The sequence below is a fragment of the Rattus rattus genome, chromosome 13 (assembly GCF_011064425.1).
Source record: "Rattus rattus isolate New Zealand chromosome 13, Rrattus_CSIRO_v1, whole genome shotgun sequence".
In the NCBI taxonomy this organism is placed as follows: domain Eukaryota; kingdom Metazoa; phylum Chordata; class Mammalia; order Rodentia; family Muridae; genus Rattus; species Rattus rattus.
In genome coordinates this window covers 12,070,657-12,089,667 of record NC_046166.1, presented here as the reverse complement: position 1 = coordinate 12,089,667, position 19,011 = coordinate 12,070,657, and the positions used below count along the sequence as shown (strand labels likewise).

General features: G+C 53.1%; 2 protein-coding genes across 2 annotated transcripts; both read right to left on the bottom strand.

Annotated features, from left to right (window-relative positions):
* Window positions 1-4,946, bottom strand: Lpar2 (lysophosphatidic acid receptor 2). The gene is made up of 3 exons (XM_032919345.1): window positions 4,820-4,946; window positions 3,243-3,984; window positions 1-939 (listed from the first exon to the last, which is right to left on the bottom strand). Exons 2-3 carry the CDS (start codon window positions 3,973-3,975, stop codon window positions 626-628), a joined length of 1,047 nt encoding a protein of 348 aa, XP_032775236.1. The 5' UTR covers window positions 3,976-3,984; window positions 4,820-4,946; the 3' UTR covers window positions 1-625.
* An 876-nt stretch (window positions 4,947-5,822) lies between these two features.
* Gmip (GEM interacting protein) lies at window positions 5,823-18,998 on the bottom strand. The gene is made up of 21 exons (XM_032919096.1): window positions 18,849-18,998; window positions 17,823-17,907; window positions 16,977-17,064; window positions 16,838-16,892; window positions 16,404-16,529; window positions 16,255-16,319; window positions 16,063-16,170; window positions 13,865-13,945; window positions 13,609-13,779; window positions 13,378-13,515; window positions 12,954-13,150; window positions 11,945-12,051; window positions 11,796-11,873; window positions 11,383-11,460; window positions 11,150-11,304; window positions 10,347-10,535; window positions 10,119-10,256; window positions 9,830-10,026; window positions 9,151-9,538; window positions 7,032-7,098; window positions 5,823-6,916 (listed from the first exon to the last, which is right to left on the bottom strand). The coding sequence occupies exons 1-21, from the start codon at window positions 18,865-18,867 to the stop codon at window positions 6,537-6,539; spliced, it is 2,910 nt and encodes a 969-aa protein (XP_032774987.1). The 5' UTR covers window positions 18,868-18,998; the 3' UTR covers window positions 5,823-6,536.
* Window positions 18,999-19,011: the final 13 nt, after the last annotated feature.

Below are 19,011 nucleotides of genomic sequence, written 5' to 3'. Positions count from 1 at the left end.
CTTGCTCTGTATTGCGGGTCCCTCGCACTAAGGGGAGGCAGGTGAGCCCTCAGGTTGCTCAGTGCTTCTGAGCAATCAGCTTCCGTACAGCACTTGAGAGTGGAGTCTGGACCATCAAGAGTTCAAGGCCATCCTCAGTTACACAGTGAATTCAAGGCCAGCATAGGCTATATGAGATCCTGTCTCAAAAGCAAAACAGAACAACAGAAAGTAGCCTCAGGAAGGCAGTAGCCTCAGGAAGGCAGTAGCCTCAGGAAGGCAGTAGCCTCAGGAAGACAGTAGCCTTCAGTCTACCCTGTAACAGTGGGTGGTATTAACCTGAGACAGCTCTCACCTCTTCTATCCCAACAGCTACAGCACCACGGAGGAAGCAGCAGTCCACAGACGTGCCAGAGATGTACAGTAAAAATATGAAAATGTCTGTTAAAAACCCTAAAACCTGAGATGATTGAGAGCCGGATTGCCAAGTCCCATTTGGATGCTCTCCCCAGGTGCATGGAGATGTCCCCGAATCCCTGTGTCCTGAGGCAGAGCCATGCATCTGCTGGGCGGGCTTGACTCAGGGGCTCTGTGAGTGGCCGTGGGCTGCCGCTGAAGCTCCTGCCTCCTGCCTCGGTCCAAGGTACTAAAGGGTGGAGTCCATCAGTGGGTGGCCATTCTCGGGAAGCATGATCCGGGTGCTGGCACCCGTCCGGGCAGACGATGAATAACGGGCAGACTTGTGGTGCGACCAGCGGAGACATGTGCAACAGAGAAGGCGGCGGAAGGTACGGCGCATCTCAGCGTCTCGGCACGAGTACACCACCGCGTTGACCAGGGAGTTGGCCTCGGCCAGGAGCAGGAAGTACTTCTCCACAGCCAGAACGTTGCAGGATTTACAGTCCAGACCGTCCAAGAGCAGCACCACCTGGCCCGGTGTCCAGCACACCACAAATGCCCCTGCAGGACAAAGGCAGGTTAGTGGGGTGGGGGTGGGGGTTGACTATGTGAGCCACCAGGGCACCTCCTTAAACAGCTCTGTGCTCAGGCAGTGACCAACTGAGTGGCACAAACCACACAAGCTCCCCGTATGAGTAGACCTGCTAAGGGAGACAGACACCTTTCTAGTTTGCCTAGCTGGTTTGCTGGAGCAAAGAATCCCAGGACCAGGGTTGGGGATTTTGGCTCAGTGGCATGACACCTTTCCTAAGGCCCTGGTTCTGGAGCTCCGGGAAAAAAAAAAAAAAAAAAAAAAAAAAAAAAAAGAAAAAGAAAAAAGAATCCCAGGACCCTGGAGCCTTCTCTAGATTTGTTTACTAAGGGGACAGGACAACAATTCATCACGGGATGAGCTGGTTACAGAGTGGGGTGAGGAGTGGGGCAGGTACCACTGGGGAGAATCAATTTTGGATGGGAATAGTGTTCTCCTGTTTCCCCAAAGCCAAAGTAACCACACTACCCCTTACTAAAGCCCCGCAGAGGGACTGAGGACCCACATTCAATTCCAAGGGCCCACACAGAGTAAGGAGAAAACTGATTCCCAGAAATGGTCCCCAGTGAATTGTAGGGTGTGCACACACACCCACTAAATAAATCACAAAGGGGTTTATCTTATTTACGCGTGTGTGGGCGGAGGCCACACGCTCGGGGCTGCTGCTCTGGAGGGTATAAAAAGGCATCAGAGCCCCAGGAGCTGCTGGTGGTTATGAGCAGCCTAATGTGGGTAATGGGAATTAAACTCGGGTCCTCAGGGAGAACAGGAAGTACTCTTAATCACCCAGCCATCTTTCTAGTCCCCCAAATAAACAAACCCCAAAGGGGGGGCCAGGTGCAGTGACACCCACCCCATCAACCGAGGGAAATAGAAAGAGGAAGATCAGGGGGTTTCAAGGCCTGCCTCAGCCACAGAGAGGGTTTGAGGTCCACCTGAACTTCATAAAACCCTGCAATAAAAAACCAAACCCGGGGTTGGGGATTTAGCTCAGCGGTAGAGCGCTTGCCTAGCGAGCGCAAGGCCCTGGGTTCGGTCCCCAGCTCCAAAAATAAAAAAGAAAAAAAAAAAAAAAAAAAAACCAAACCCAAGGGGTTGGGGATTTGGCTCAGTGGTAGAGCACTTGCCTAGCAAGCGCAAGGCCCTGGGTTCGGTCCCCAGCTCTGGAAAAAAAAAAAAACAAACAAACCCAAAAGCCCGTTACTTTTAATCCCAGCACTGGGGGTGGGGGTGGGGGGACAGAGGCATGGATCTGTGTGAGTTTCAGACCAGCCTGTCTACTGAGTGAGCTCCAAGCCAGCCTGGACTATATAGTGGCACCCAACCTCAAAAGAAAGCCAAATAAAAATAACAACCAGGGCTGGAGAGAGACGGCTCGATGGTTAGGAGCGGGTATCACAGTCTCATCCCTAACACCTGTCATCAGGCAGCTCAAGACTGCTTGGGATTTCAGCTCCAAGGGCCCAGGATGCCTCTAGCCTCCACATGCACCTGCACGCATTTGCACAATCCGAGACACGATGTCACAGTCACACAGACACACATGCACAAATAAAAATAAATCTCAAGAAAGAGGGGCTGGGGATTTAGCTCAGTGGTAGAGCGCCACCTGGAAGCGCAAAGGCCCTGGGGTTCGGTCCCCAGCTCCAAAAAAAAAGAAAAAAAAAAAAAAAAAAAAAAAAAGAAAGGCTGCGGACGTAGTGACCCACAGCTTTAAAACTAGCATTTGGGAGGGAGAGGCAGGCAGATCATTCTGAGTCCAAGGTTAGCCTGGTCTACAGAACTAGTTCCAAGACAACCAGGGCTACATAGAGACCCTATCTCGCAACAAAGCAAAGCAAAACAAACCAAGAAAACAAAAGCATCCTGGGCTGAGGATGGCAATTGTGTGGCCAAATGCTTGCCCAAATGCTAGCCCAGCCCATCCTAGCCCTGGAGAGACAAAGGCAAGGAGTCGGGAATCCAAGGTCAAGCAGCCAGCTGGGCTACGTGACTCTGGGCCTCAAACACAATCAATCACACAAAAAAGACCACTAAATGGTTTCCTTTGAGAAACAAATGAAAATTGAAGGGCAGCCTTTCCTCCTGGGCAGGCTTGGCCACAAGACATCTTTTCCTCTTTGGAATCAACGCTTGGTTCAATGCCACAATTACATCTTTTGTTGTCTTCTCCTAGTCATCTCCCCGTGAAACATCCCCTCCCTACTGCTACCTCGGGTCACCTTTTCAGGTCCCCGGGGGTCCTAAAGCTGTTGTCAGAGCACCCACTCACCCAGAATGATGACAACCGTCTTGACTAGGCTGAGCATTGTCTCTCGGTAGCGGGGATGGCAGCTGACGTGCTCCGCCATGCGTTCCACCCGTCTGCGCACATAGAAGAAAATTCGTGTGTAGACGGCTACCATGAGTAGGAAGACAAGCAGGCTGGATAGGGCCCACACAGCCAGGTAGGAGCGGCTGAACAGGGGCACCATTCGTGAGCAGCTGTCCAAGTCACAGAGGCAGTGCCAGAAGTGTGCAGGCAGCAACCCCAGACCCAGCGCAGCCACCCACACTCCCACGATGAGTGTGACCACACGGCCCCGGGGCAAGCGGCTGTGCAGCTGCACAGCCATCACACTGCGGTGCCGTTCCACAGCAATGGCCAGCAACGTGGCCACCGATGCCGTGAGGCTGGTGTCCAGCAGGCCCTGTCGCAGGAACCAGCCTTTGATGGAGAGCCTGGCGGTGCGGGGGCCAGTATGGAACATGAGGAAGAGGTAGGCCATGCCAGCAAAGAGGTCAGCTGCAGCCAAGTTGCCAAGCAGGTAGTATATGGGCTGGTGGAAGCGTCGGTTGGAGGCAATGGCTGCAATAACCAGCAGGTTGGTCAGCAATACCAGCACACTGACTGTCAGCCCCAGGGCCACCACCACCACATCTTTGGGGCGCCAGTGAAGGCTGAGCTCCTTGCCGCTGTTATTATAGAAAAAGCCGATGGTCTCATTGTAGTAGCACTGGCCCATGGTGGCCACCTGTAGATACAGAAAGACGGATCAGTGCAGGTGGCCCCTGATGGAAGGACGGTTGAACAAAGCAGTGGCCAGAGACTTGAATCAAGACTGGGTGAGTGCAACTTACAGACTCAGAGGCCCTCTGCACAAGAAGTCTGTGGTGAGGGCCAAAGTGACCTTAAAAGAGCAAGATCTGTTTATCTACTCGGAAAGCAGGGTCTCCCGATGCATCCCAACTGGCCTAGAACTTGCTGCGAGACCAGGCTGGCCTCAAAATCATAGAGATCCGCTAGCCTCTGCAGAATGGGGCTGTAACAATTAAAAAAGGTTCTCCGATCGGTTTTTTCTTTTCCCCTTTAAACTCTTAAGAACCCAGAGCAAATGCATCCACATTGCAACTCAGTGCCACGTGCCATTAATCGGTGACCGGGTTGGACACCTGTGGTTTCCGATGGGTGTGGGTGGGTTGGCTGGGGTAGCACAAAGGCGGCGTGAGCTGCAGGGTAGCCTTAAGATCAAACTGGTGCCAGAGTCCTTGCACAGTGCAGAGGCCAGGGTGCGTGTGCACACCAGAGCGAGGTCCGTGGTCAACACCCGAGGACAGTGCCAAGGCACGGAGGGGAGTTCGCGCGATCAGAGTAGACTGAGAGACCGCCCAGAAGTTAAGGTATAGGCAAGATTCCTCGCAAGAGCTCTGAAAGCAGTCCATTCCTGGGTGAGACCGAAGGCCAAGGAGGCCTCCAGGACAAAAGAGGGTATTACAGACAACCCTGGGCTAGGAGGATTGTGGAGAAGGGCGCGCCTCGCTTTCTTCGGCCGCCTGCACCCACCCTTAACCGGTTGGTGTTCGTCTTACCTGGGCCTCCAGTCAAGCGGCAGATTGGGCGGGCTCGCGGTGGGTCGAGGCAGGACTGAGACCCATGGCCCTGCAACCCAGCGGTTGCGCAGCGGCGTCCCGTGTGCCTGGAGCCCCCGACCGAAGAGGCGGGAGGGGCGGGGCCTCGAGGCCACGCCCCCACCTGCCCTAGCTCTTGGCCCTTGGGGGTGTTCCGCCCCCAGGAGAGTCCCACCCCCACGTCGGAAGTATAGTCTCCTGAAACTGTGACCGTTCCACCTCCTCCCTACAACCCACGTGGGGCACCCTTTCCACTCTGTCCATCGTTCACCTCACGTGCTTGCCCTTTCCCGCCTTTGGGGCTGAGCCACCTAGCAGTCGGAAAGATCCACAGCGGGGGGCCTCTGCGGTCGCCCCCGTTTCTGTCCAATCCTATACCGAGCTGCAAACCCCGCCCCACTCTGCCGTGGTCAATCTCCCCGCTGGACCCTCGCCCCGCCGCTGCCGAGCTACCCTGCTTCCCGTGGTCTCGCCCCACCCTACCGCTGGCTCAGGCCTGCAGCCTCCTCCCCTGACCTCCCCCGGTCTGCAGCACACAGCCCCATTGTCCCGATTATCTGCACCGAGTTTTATTTGATTGTGTAGAACCGGATCAGGGACACAGCTCTGGCAGGGCCTGAGTGACTGACTCATCTCGAGCTCCAGGCCCTACACTAATTGCCGGTAGGTTTCGCAGGGTGTGTTTTAGAAGTCTTGTTCCTTCATCTGGCTGGTAATAAAGGGGTAAAGGACACTGCTCTTACTGGTGACTTGTCAGCCTTCCAGCACAAAGACGAATGTGCAAGAACACACAAGATTTATCTTACTTTATTTTGCTTCCCAAGACAGGGTGTCTCTGTGTAGCCCTGGCTGTCCTGGAACTTAGTCTGTAGACCTGTCTGGACTCAAACTCAAGAGATCCTCCTGCCTCTACCTCCTGAGTGCTAGATTTAAATAAAGGTGTGTGGCACCACTACCCAGCAGATTTTTTTAATTAAAAATTTATTTTTTTGTGTGCATGTGCATAGGTCAGACAATTTGCAGGAATGGATTCTCTCCACTAAGCGTGTCTGGGAGATCCAAGGAAGGTCTACGAGGCTGTACAGCAAGCACCATTGTGCTCGGCCGTCCTGCCCGCTGCAGGAAGAGGGTTTTATTTGGAGGTTGTAAGAACACAGACTTGGCCAGCACTTGGGAGGCAGAGGATTTGTGGTTTGCAAAGGGAGCTCCAGACCAGCCAGAGCTACAGAAAGAGACCTTGGCTCAAAACAAACAAACAAACAAACAAACAAACAAAAGGAAGGAGTAAATAAAGGTGACAGGGCTGAATTGGAGTCTGCCAAGGAGGCAAGTGGTAGCAGGACCAGGAGCCATTATGACTGAAATAGTCAGACGCCTGTCTCGACGTCAGAGACTGAGGTAGACCTGAAGGATCTACTGACCTGAATTGACCATTGAGTCTTGACCCCAGTCGCCTGTGTTGCCTTGCTTGTTTAAATCTCCTCTGGCAGGGAGATGTTGGGACACTTCAACCAAGTGTTTCAGGACTCCCATAGGCATGTAATCTTCATTACCTGAACTCTCGGTAACCCCATCTCTCCCCACACCCCATGGAATTGGTTTGGTCACCAGGTTGGGTCAGGTAGGGAGACATATAGGACCATCAATTCAGTCCTCGGTCCCTCAGGCTGGTGGGTGGTCAGAGGTGCTCCTCAGACTCCTCGGGCTCTGGGTCAGCACAACAGGAGGCTCTGGACACAGCCTCACTGTCCAGCTTGGAGAGTAGCCGGGCTGTCTCCTGGGTGATCTCAAAGTGCTTGGGCAGAGGGTTCCGGCGCAGGGTGCCGCCTTCAGGGGAGGCAGCAGCAGGGCCCAGGCCTCGTGCCCTCAAACTACCTCGGTGCACTGCTGAGACAGTGATAGGAGTCTCCTCACACAGCTTGGAGGCCACCAGAGCCAGGCTGGAGAGCTGATGAGTAACTGGCCGCACACCTCCCCGGGAATACTTCACTGGCTGGCGGCTGAAGTGGCCCCGGGATTGTGCTACCAGGAGCAAGTCCTCGGGGGAGTGGCTGGACCCTGTGGAGTGGTAAGTATTAAACATCCCCAAGTTCCCTGGATGTACCCCCAAGGACAAGCATCAGCCGAGCAACCCTGAGACGGAGGTGAAGTGAGGGTTCCCCAGTCTACTCACCATCCCCCGCCCCATCTCTGGTGTCTTCCACCTCCTCCTCCTTTCGGTTGCTCTGCAGAGTCGTAAGCTGCAGGAAAAAACCCAGAATGTGACCCCCATAGTAAAGGGCCTGTTTAGGGATTTCTGGAGGAAGCTCAGAGAATTAAGAGGATTCGCTGTGGAAGCATGAGAACCCATGTCTGGAATTTCTAGCATCCTTGTAAACTGCGAAGCATGCCTGGGAGTGCTTGTGGGATGGAGACGGGGTCCTGGGAGCTCTTTGGCATGGCAGTTCAGTTTCAAGTTCATTGAGTGGTTGGTCCTGCCTCAATACCTGAGCTGTACGTAGCCAGTGCTCACCTTTGCTCAGGGGAACCATCAGAGCCACACCGTCTTTTCTGGTGCCGAGAACCAAACCCAAAGCCTCCCGCATGCTAGCCAAGCACTTTGCCTCTGAGTTTCATTTGGTTCTTGATTCCTTCCTGCTGTTCTTACCCACTCGGTACAAGACAGGGCTGCAGATGGCTCCCACACCAGGGCCCTCACAATGTCGCATGTGCCCAATTTCATGCTTATTTCTGGTCCTTTCCCTCTCTGATTCAGACACCAAAGGAGAGAGGTCTTTGATATCTATCAAGCTCACTCATGTACCTGCAAGGCCTGGTACTTCCAACAATGGGTGCCGAGTCGGCCCAGCTGTTTATTCTACTCCCGAGTTTATCCCCACAGCCAGCACAAGTCCACATTCAGGAAAATGGCTCAGTGGGTCAAGGAAGTCGCCACTGACCTTGGCAATGGCAGTTTGGTGTCCACACTGTACAGGGCACACAGAGAGAACTGACGCCTGCTATTGTCTTCTGACCCCCACACCTATGCCTGTGTGCCCCCTCCCACTGGGGTTTGGGGGGTAACCATAGTTCTTCTATGGTAGGATGGGAAGCCCTCGGGAGACTCAGACACCTCAGGGTCAGCCAGCCTGGCGTGTGCAGCACAGCGGAAGAGAGAGCTGGTTCTGAAAATGTCCTCTGACCTCCACGACGCCACGGCGCCTATGCATCCCCACGACTAAGCACAAATGCATTTCTTTCAAGACAGGCTTTCTCTGTGTAGCCCCAGGCTGTCCTGGAACTCACTCTGTAGACCAGACAGGCTTTGAACTCCTGGAGATCCACCTGCCTCTGCCTCTGCCTCTGCCTCTGCCTCTCAAGGGCTGGGATTAAAGTCATCACCATGCCTACCCTCACAAGTAAGTTTTGAAGAGAAAAGAAGATGCTCAGAAAGGAGGTGCCCACCCGACTGCACTCACAGCACCGAGGCAGGAAGATCACAGAGAAAGACCCTATCTCAAAGTCAGATAAAACAGCAGAATCAACAGGCAAGTGAGTCAGTAAGTCAGGGCGGAAAGACGCTCAGTGGTTAAGAACAGTGGCTACTCCTCTAGAGGACAGGGGTTCAATTCCCAGCACCCACATGGCAGCTCAAAACTATAACTCCAGTTCCAGGGGATCTGATACCCTCGGCCGACACATGTGCAGGAAAACCACCAATGTACATTAAAAAAAAAAAGAGGACACATGTGTCATCCCAGCTATTTAATAGGTCGAGGCAGGATGGTCACTAAATTCAAAGTCATTCTTGCTTACAGAGTGAATTCAAGGCCAATCTGGCAATGTACAGAGACTCTGCTCCAAGATTTAAAAAAAAAAAAAAAAAAAAAAAGGCTGGGCAGGCATCTCCCAGGAAGCTTGGCCAACAGGGAAGAAGGAAAACTACTCTCACACAAGTCTCTGACCTCCACATGACTCTCCCCTCCCACACACAATACATAAAATAGTGTAATAAAGGAAATCTGGTCTGGTCCTGGATTCGGCCCCCAGGATCCAGAGGGTGAAAGGGCAGGCCGTCGTCTGGCCTTCACACTCATGCTGTGATATGTGCCTGCATACTCTCTAAATAAATGTTCTTAAAAATCCAAAAGAAACTTAAAGAGAGCGCTGAGGGTGTGACGTAGTGGTGAGCACACACCACACTCCTTCCTAATGCACACCAAACCCTGGATTCAATATCCAGTTGTGCAGAAGAAGGGAAAATAAACACAGACAATGCTCTCCCCTCATCTGTGGGGCAAGCCGGCTCCTACCTCAGGAGGCGTGACCTCGGGACACTTCTCCAAGGCACTGTGTTGTTTGGGGTCTGGGCTGGAATCTGAGGCTATGGTCAGGGGCTGTGAGTCTTGGGCAACGAGTGAGGCTGGGTGCTGGGGACTGGATTCGAGGAGTGCGGGAGCCAAGGCAGGGTCTTGAGTCAGGGGCTCAGAGGTCAGGGGGAGCTCGTCCATCCCGAAGATCTGCTCATAGTGCACAATGAGGAACTCAACAAGCTGAGCCTGGTGACCAGAGTCCAGTAGACAGGCCACAGGGCTGGCACTGGTGGCCCCTGGTCCGTCTGGTGGCCGCAGCAATGTAGGCCCAAATACAATCCCCAAGTTGTTGGCAGACATCTTGTTTTCTTTAAACCGAGCGGCCACCCTGAGGATGTGTAGGGAGAAGAGTCAGGCATGGAATTGGAAACATTGTCCTCAGTGGAGGATAAGGGTAGGACCTGTAAGCTAGACTGGTGACTTGGTCAGGCCACAGGAAAATAGTCTCTGGTCACTGTTTGAAACCAGGGAATCACATGGACAGTGTTGGGGTTAGGTGTGGGTATCCACAGCTCAGAAGAAATATGAAAGGCTGGAGGTTAATATGAACCACATAGGTAAGCAGTTACACGTTCAGGGAAAGAGGGCCATGATTCAAAGCTTAGGGACCCATGCACACCTGAACAGATGGGCCACCAGGTGCCGCAGGGTGCTGTAGTTAGAGTCAGGCAGCTGCACCAAGAGGGTCTTCAGCGAGCGGATAATCTCAGGGCTGGGGCTGGGGGTCCCAGGGTCGTCCCCAGGGTCTGCATGCAGGGTCTTTGCCAGAGAGATGAAGGCGTCGTAGAAGTGGAAGGGGACCACGGGATCAGTGAGCTGGTGGGGACAGGAGTGTGGGTGGGCTGCTGAGGGTCCTCAGCCAGAGGCTGCATGGCTCTGCCCACTACCTCTGGCCTGGAGCCACCTACCTCCTGAAGAAATCGCTTGAGGACACTGGTGATATCATGAGGAGAGTTCCCCGACAGCTCTACCAGTGCTCGGCCATTCTCAAAGGCCTGGCACAGGCGCTCCACACGTACCCGAGACCCACTGACCCGATAGATACCCTGCAGGGTAAGGGATACCTGGCTTGTGATATGGTCACCGGTGGGGACAGGTCACTTGTGGGGTCAATCAGGAATGAGGATGTCGCCTACCTGCAAGCCCAGGGCACGGTGCTCTATCTCAGCTGTGCATCTGGTAACCACAAAGGGCACCTCCTCAGGGAAATCTCTGGGGAGCTGTAGGAAGTCAACCCCAAAGAGAGGCATCCGGGCTGGAAGCCGCTGGTGTCCACAAAGGATGAGGAGGGTCTCCAGGCAGCGCTTGTGACAGGTCAAAAAGCACTGGGGGAGGGGGGAGGTCACAGGGTTAGGAGTTCAAAAAGACAAGAAAGTTATCAGGAGGTCAGCAGGGGATGAGGAGGGCATCAAGAAAGCCAGGGAGTAAAGGTGTTTGCTGCCAAATCTGACGTCCTGAGTTTGATTCCCAGGGCTCACATGGAGGAAGGAAAGAAATGACTCCTTTAAACTAACCTCTAACACTCACACACGCCATGACACTAATGTACCACACCAACATCACAGACACACACAAATGAACACTGAGGTTGAGGTTGAGAGGGAGGGGAGAGAGGGAGGGGGAGAGAGAGAGAGAGACAGAGAGAGACAGACAGACACAGAGAGACACAGAGAGAATGAGAGAGACAGAGAGAGAAGGAAAGAGAGAACGAGAGAGAGAATGAAAGAGAGAGAGAAAAAGAACGAGAGAGAAAAAGAACGAGAGAGAGAGAAAGAACAAGAGAACAAGAGACAGAGAATGAGAGACAGAGAGAGACACAGAGAGAGAGAGAGATCTTCAGACAAAGGCAGGCCCTAGAGCAAAAAGGCCGTAGGGCTCTTGGGTCAGTGTGTCTAGTGAAAGTGAGCAGAGGTCATTAGGTCCCTAGTCTAGGCCACACCTCTTCACACTCTGTCCCGCTGACCATGAAGGCTTCACATTCTCTGCACTTGGCTGGGCCCCGCAGTCGCCGTAGTCGGTGGGTTTGAGCGGCTGTAGACAGTGTCCACTTCCTGAAGGGGCTGCCTGTTCCATTCTCCATCCCATCCCCCAGATCTGCAAGAAAGGAGTCAAGGCTATCAGGCTACTCCCTTGTCCCTGCAAGCCCGCCTGCCCACCTATGTCCAGCCTTACCAGGGTCTCGCTCCTCAAAGTCATCTGAGGACTCCGTGCCCGTGGATGACGCCTTTACCAGCCGGCGGGCGCCAGCACCTGGGGTCAGAGGAGCACAGAGGTAGGATATAGTGGTCATGAAGGTCTAAGGACACTGATTTGGTTTTCAGGGCTTTCAAAAACTGCCAGAGGAAGGGTCAGGGGTCAGAGGTTAATAGTTTAGCAGTGGGCCAGGCCTTTGTCTGGTGCTTTAGAGGAAATCCCAACCAAGACAGTCAGTGGATCCACACTTGAGGATCAGGGTATGGGGTAGATCAGAGGCCAAGAGATAGGTTGGAGATTAAAGGTCAGTGCTTGGCTGGGAGGACAGAGGGTAGGAGGTTAAAAGGGCACAGGTGTGTATGTGGTAGGGAAAGGTCACGTCCTACCCTCACCTGGGCTGGAAGTGGGAGAATCCAAGGACCGGGACTCACTGCCACCACCTACACTGTCCACATCACTGCCTGGGATCCCTGTGTAAGGACAGGGCAATCAGGCTGGCCCAAGCCCAGGCCCCTTACCCACCAGACCTCAAAGGACTTACCCTGGCTGCCTAAGCTGGCAACCTCCCAAGGGCCAGGCTCAGAGGGACCCTCCTCCAGCCTTGTAGGTAGAGGCCCTGAAAACTTCTTTTTTGTGTCCTGAGGGAAACTGGGAGAAGAGAGGGTTGAAGGCTTGATCCCCAGGAATTGGCCTGGTGACAGCAAGTGGGTATGGTCTGAGTCCTAACTCCAAGGATATAGGTCTGAAAGCTCTGGTGTCCAGGACCATCTTGGTCTCTTAAGTGTCCTAGCCCCACCATCCTAGGACTGGGATAACTCATCAAAAGTTTCCCAGGATCCTGTAAGCATCCCTAATGAAAGTCATTGAGTTATTTAAAACCAAACAAACAAACAAACACATGAGGGGCTGGAGAGGTGGCTCCGTGGTTATGAGCTCATGGCTGCTCTTCCAGGACCCACAATTCAGTTCCCAGAATACACATTGGTGGCTCTCAACTGCCTGTAACTCGTCCCCCCTCTTCTGGCCTCTGAGAATACCTGCACACAGGTGGCATACACACATACTTGTCAATAAAAATATTTTTTTTCTTTTTTTTCCGGAGCTGAGGACCGAACCCAGGGCCAAAATAATTCTTTAAAGAAAAAGACACTAAGCGAATTCCAGGACAGCCAGGGTCACCTAAAGATACCCTGTTTCAAATATATCCCAGGGTCAGGCAGTCACGGTGCACACCTTTGATCCCAGCACTTGGGAGGCAGAGGTAGCAGGAGGATCTCTCTGAGTTTGAGGCCAGCCTGGTCTACAGATCGAGTTCCAGGACAGCAGGGATATATAGAGAAACCTTGTCTCCCAAACAAACAAACAAACAAACAAACATCTCCAAAACATTGAAGTAAATGGAGACTAGTTAGGAAAGTAAGGGGTTTAGCTGGGGTAGGAGCATGACGAGAGGGTAACTGAAGTGACCATAATCAAAGTATAGCATATTCATATATTAAAACCTGGCACGGGGTTTCTGGGCTTACTCCAAGCCCAGCCCTCGGGCTCACCTGTGTACCACAGGCGCGAACTCCTGGAAGCAGAAGGCGGGAGATGGCGGTGGTGGGGCCCCAGGTTGCAGTGACCGCACAAACTCCTGGTAGCGCTGACCAGGTTCAAAGGGCACACAGCACTCAGCCAGAGCAGAGAAGGAGCGGGGTCCTCGCTCTGCCTGCGCTCCTCGCAGCTCAAACAGGCCCAACGTCACCTGCAAGGATGGATATTTGACCTAGATTCCGACTGAACCTAACCCTTACCAATGAGCAAAGCCAATGTTTGAGGGCGGGGCCTGCCACTGGTAGGCTGTAGGACTAGGTTTGGGTTGTCAGTGTATGGGACCTGCAGTAAAGATGGCCTCCCGGGGCCTCAGGGCTGAGTTAGGAACAGATGTGCCCAAGTACAATGAACCTTGGTGACTGTGGAGGAGGTCCTTACCCGCCTAAGCACTTCATCTCCTTGCAACACCAGCTTGCGTACATGCGACACTATCCGCCGCTTGGTGGTCTCCAGATCCTGCTGGCGCGTATTGGCTTCCCGGACACAGGCCTGGTACAGAGCCTCCGCCTCATGTGCCTGGGGAAACCGAGACAGAGAAGGCTTAAGCGGACCGGAGTTGGAGAGAGGGAAGTAGCCAGACATTAGGGAATCTTGGTACTGTGTTCCGACCTTGGCCTGTGCCTCCTCTCGGGAGCGCCGTCTGCGCTCCTGTTGCTTGTTGGATCCAGGAGATGCCTGGAGAGGAGGGTCCTCAGGGGACCCCTGGGTGCGTGCCCTCAGGTCCTCTCTGCGTTGAATGTACTGGAGCTGTGAGCGCCGCAGTGCCTGCTCCGCCTCGCTCTTGGAAACAATAAGAGGTTCATGAGCCCGTGGCCCGCAGAGGACTCCATTCTTCCGCGCGGGGCCCACCTGCGCCTGACCTTACCATGCGCTTCTGCTCCTTCAGCCACTGTTCCTTGAATTCCTTCCTCCACTTCTCAATTTCCATCCTTTTGGCCGCCAGGGGCTGTGGGGTGGGGATGGGCATGGGTAGGGAAAGCAGTTGCAGGCCTCTCCATCTGTTCTGCTTCCTGCCTGATCCCCTTAGATACCCCAGACCCAAAACCCTTTCTGAATCTGTTTTTTTTTTTTTTTTTTTTTTAACCAGGCCTTTTCTACCCTAAGTCCAAGTACATGAGCAGAAAGTTGTGTGATCGCCCCATCTTTCCGTCAGGAAGCTAGACATCCTGAGGTTTTAATTCCCGAGGAAACACCCATCCTGACAATCCTATTGGTGTACTTTTTCAATGTAAAACGTTTTAATTTTTTATTATTTTAAGTTGTGCATAGTGTACAGGCGTGCCCGCATCGGTGTGCGTACCCATGGAAGACAGAAGGACGCATCGGATCTCCAGGGAGTTGGAGTTACAGGTGGCTGTAGACTGCCCGTCATGGGTGCTAGGAACCAAAACCTCAGGTCCTCTGCAAGAGCAGCACGTGCTCCCAAACACAAAGTCTTTCTAGCTTCCTTTTAAGTTTTTATTTCTTTAGTTTGTATTTGTGTATTTTTGGAGAGACATTCATGCCGGGGCACGTCTGTGGAGGACAGGACTCTCCTTCCTCCATGTGCGTTCCAGGGATCAAACTCAGGTCACCACGCTTGGTGACAAGGACCTTCACTGGATGAGCTAACTCGATGGGTCCTTTTTCTTTTTGTTACTGGGGATTTGAACCCATGGCCTTGCTGGCTAAGTATTCTACTACTGTGCTATTTCCAGCACTTCCTTTTAAAAAAATCTACTTATTATTATGCTGATGTCTGAGGGCACTCACGCCATGCCATGCCTGTGGAGCTCAGAGGACAGCACTGTAAAGTTGGCTTTCTCCTATCTTTATGCAGATTTCAGGGATTGGACTCAGGTCTTCAGACTTGTGCAGCAAGCACCTAGAGTGAGGATTCTAGAATCTTGGTTTCTTTAAGAAACACAGAAGTATTATAAGAATGTGCTTTCATGGGGCTGGGGATTTAGCTCAGTGGTAGAGTGCTTGCCTAGGGAAGGCCCTGGGTTCGGTCCCCAGCTCCAAAAAAAAAAAAAAAAAAAAAAAGAATGTGCTTTCATTTTAATCTCAGGTGTGAGGATGCCGAACTGTCCCAGCAGCTGACTCTGATTTGCCTCCTGCTCTAGGAGAGACGTGGTTTTGCCATCTGCAGATAGTTTCTTCGTCTGTATGATGCTTGGAATTATGGGAACTTTTCAATGGTATATAAATGCTAGTGCCCCAAAAAGTGGGGTTTGTGGTTGCTGCTTGTAATAGGGGTTGGTCGTGGTTGGTCAGTAGTTGTGGTCAAAGAAGAAGCAAAAGGAAAGAAATAATTTCTTTCTGGGATCTGTATTAATTTCTGGGATCTGTATCTCTCTCTTCCCCATCTATGCTTCTTTCTTTGCTAACTAGTGTTAGGGGCAAAAAACAGGGTTGGGGTGCAAGGGCTCTGGGAGTCAAGGGTGGGAAAAAGAAGAACCTACTATGTAGCGAAGACCAGCTACAAGCACCTTTACCTTCTGAGCTATCTTGCTCTCCCTGAAACCAATCTTTTTGTTTGTTTGTTTGTTTGTTTTTAAGATAAGTCTTACTATATGATGTTGGCTGGACACTACCTCAGAGATTCTTACCTTCCTAGGCTCCACCATGTTGGAATTAAAGGTGTGTACCTCCATACTAGGCTTTGTTCAAGACAGGGCCTCAGGCTGTCCTGGAACTCACCATGTAGACCAGGCTGGCCTCGAGCTCAGAGATCCACCTACCTCTGCTTCTCAAGTGCTGGGATAAAGGCATGCACCACTATGCCCTGTGAAACTGGTATTTCTAAGCTGAAGAACTTTAAGACTCAGGACTGGGGATGTAATTCTTCGGGCAGAGACTTCCCTAATACACCCACAAATGAAATATCTTCCCTGACTTTCTCAAATGAAAGCACCATTCTCTGTGTGTGTTTTGCAGTCTCACAGAAAGCTGGGCTTGAATCTCAGTGTAGGAACACTGGACAATATCCTGAGCATCTCTGGGCTCCAGCTTCCTCCCGAGTGAGACTGCAGTGAGGCTCCCTGAGGTGGCCTTGGGCGAGGGAGAGGAGTGGAGGCTTACCTGGTAGTAGTCTCTCTTCTGCTGGGCCACGGTGTCTATGGCCAGGGCACCCAAGCTGTGGTCATGCTCCAGGAACAAGGTGTAGATGTACTGGAGTGGCATTTGGCTCTGGGGTGGAGGGCAGGGCTAGCTCAGGAACCGCATGGACTGGGGGTGGAGGATCTGGGGATGGGCTCTGGGGAGGGCTGGTACCTGCTGGAGAATGGATCCCTTGCCAGCCTCGGCGATCTTCATGATATTCTTCGCAAATTCGAGCTCTGAGGGAGAAGAGACAACGGTCTACAGGCAGCTAGGGCTTGGATCCTGCCTGCCATCGGAGGTTGGGCGGAAGGAAGCCTCACCATAGTTGGCTCTCTTGTCTGTCCAGGCCAGTAGCTCCTTGGCATAGCGGCTCCATGCTTTGGCGTACTCCAAGGCAGCGTCCACACCACCCTTGGTCCGGATAAGTCGTAAATCTAGTTCTTCCTCTGGGACAAATAGGGAAAGCCCTGAGCCCAGTCCCCCTGTGGAAGCCTTCACTGAACCCCGAGACCAGACCCAGGGCTTTTGTTTCACACCTTCATGGCTCCCTAAAGCTCCCTTTGGAATCACTGCAAGCGTCATGATTCACAAATTCTCTACTCAAGACTAGGAATTCTTTAGGGCAGGGGCGTGGATCCACTGTGGGCTCTGCCCTGTCGGTCCCTCCCCCTACCCCGTCTGGAATCTTTGATGTCTGGATGAAGGAATGGCCTCCTCACTACCCACCCCCCCTCAGTCTGAAACCCTTCCCTACCTGTGAGGGGTGCAGGGCCTTCTGGGGAGGGGTTGCTCCAACTGGCTTCACTGTTCTGAGATAAGAGAGAGACAGCACTGAGGAGCAAGCAGAACAGCGAGCAGCCTTGACTCACCAAGCACCCGGATCCTGTCCCTACCTCCTCAGTCTCCACGGCAGCTGTGTCAGTCTTGTCAGGCTCCAGGTCTTCTCTGAGTACAAGGTCTCCAGCCAGGGGATCGAAAGTCCTGGGGGTTGGGAAAGATAATAGTGTCAGGAAGCCACTTCTGTCCAGACTGTCCTTTGTTGGGGAAAAGTCCTGGGATCCTAGGACAGTTGAGGGAGAAGGAAGAGACTGACATTGTCTATGATTTGGAAGGTGTGACCTGAGGATTTAGGGGAGGCAGGGGGGCTGTAGTTTGCTTTGAAGCAGAAGCTCTTGTCTCCTGGCAGGCTGGCCTTCAACTCAGTGTTGGCCTGCTTCTCTGCCTCTACTTGCTAAGTGCTGGAGTTACGCTCACGCAGCACCACCCAGGCTGGGTTATGCAGTCTATGGATGGAATCCAGGGCTTTGTGTATGCCAGATGAGCATCCTATCAACCAAACCTCACCCCTCCCTTCTGTGGTACAGGCAGGACTAAATCCTGGGCCTTTCGAATGCCACGTACCTGCTGCATACCCATTCCTAGAGGTGATCCTTTTCTAAAAACAAGACTTGAGAAAGGGTTGGAAGGGCCATAGGCAATTTAGGGGTTCACAGAATTCCTGCTAATGGCTATTTTAACCACTTTTTAAGGGATCATGAGGTTGCATGTGTGTCTCAGGATCACTTTTGAAACAGACCCCAAATACCTGTGTATCTAGACTGCCAAAGGGCCCAGGTGTTTGGGGGGCTCCTGTCTTAGACTCAGGAGGTTGGAAGTCAGGGTGTCTGGATGTGGGGCAGCATGATACCCAAATAATTAGGGAGCTCAGCCCAACGTGGTGACACAAGGCTCAGACTCACACGTTCCCCAATGATATCTCGAGGTTGTCCAGGCTCTGGAAGATGTCACTGTATCTCTTCCTGCCCTCAGGAGCTGGGGTTAGCTCTGGGGGAGGGAAGTATAAGAAAACATGAGCCCACCAGTGTCTCTCTCCACCCACAGTAGTGGCAAAGCAATCCGAACGTACCTCAACTACTCTCAAGCAGAGGTGGGAAGGAAAGAGAGAGGGAGAGGGAGAAAGAAAGGGAGAAGGAGAGGGAGAGGGAGAGAGAGACAGAGAGACACACAGAGAGAGACACAGAGAGACAGAGACAGAGACAGACAGAGCGAGCACACACATAAACAAGTGAGTGAGTCTAAGAGGGAAGAGAGGGAGTGAGCTTCGGTGGGGTCATTTCTGATCCCACAGATGGATCCAGGCAAAATCAGAGAGGCGGCTGCTCACAGCCACAGAGACACCACACAGGGGAGGACCCATAAGCAAAGGAAGGAAACAGATGCAGCTACCATATGAATGTTGACAATGGAGCCACATGGACCCCAGGCCAGACAGATGGAAACGCACGTGGGATACACAGGCACTTAGCCTACGTATAAACACACGCGAGGATGGCTGAAACCACGAGGGACAGGACTGAATGACACTCGACACACAAAGACAGCCGGAAACACAACCCCGCTCTAGTCACAATTCTGCCGCCGCCGCCCCCTTGGCCTGATGCCTCGGGACTACCTGCAGGCATACTGGCCATGACACCCTGCCCCCATCCATCGTACAATCAGAAGCAGAAGCGGCCACTTCCCCTTCCTGGGCCCCTTCCCCCAGGCATCCGGGGTGCCCGCTCTGCCGTGCAATCTGAGGGTCGAGGGCTGGTGTCCTGAGCACTGAGCACTTTGGGGGTCTCCAAGGGGATCGGGGATCCCCTCGTTCCTTTCCCTGCCAGTACTCCTTTCCCGGCTGTCACATAGCTCAGGTAAATTGGGCTACCTGTTTTAGGAGCTGAGGAGCGGTGATGGGAGGCCCCCCTTGCTTCCCACCCCCGTACCTGTCTCCGTTGAGTCCATGGCGAGGCCCTGGGGCAGGGGGTGGGGTGGGGAACGCGCAGAGCCGAGATAGGGACAGGGCAGCCGCCCGGGACCAGCCCCGATTTCCTGCCTTTGCCGGCCTAGTGGTGTTGCCCCGCCCCACCTATGCCACGCCTCGAGATG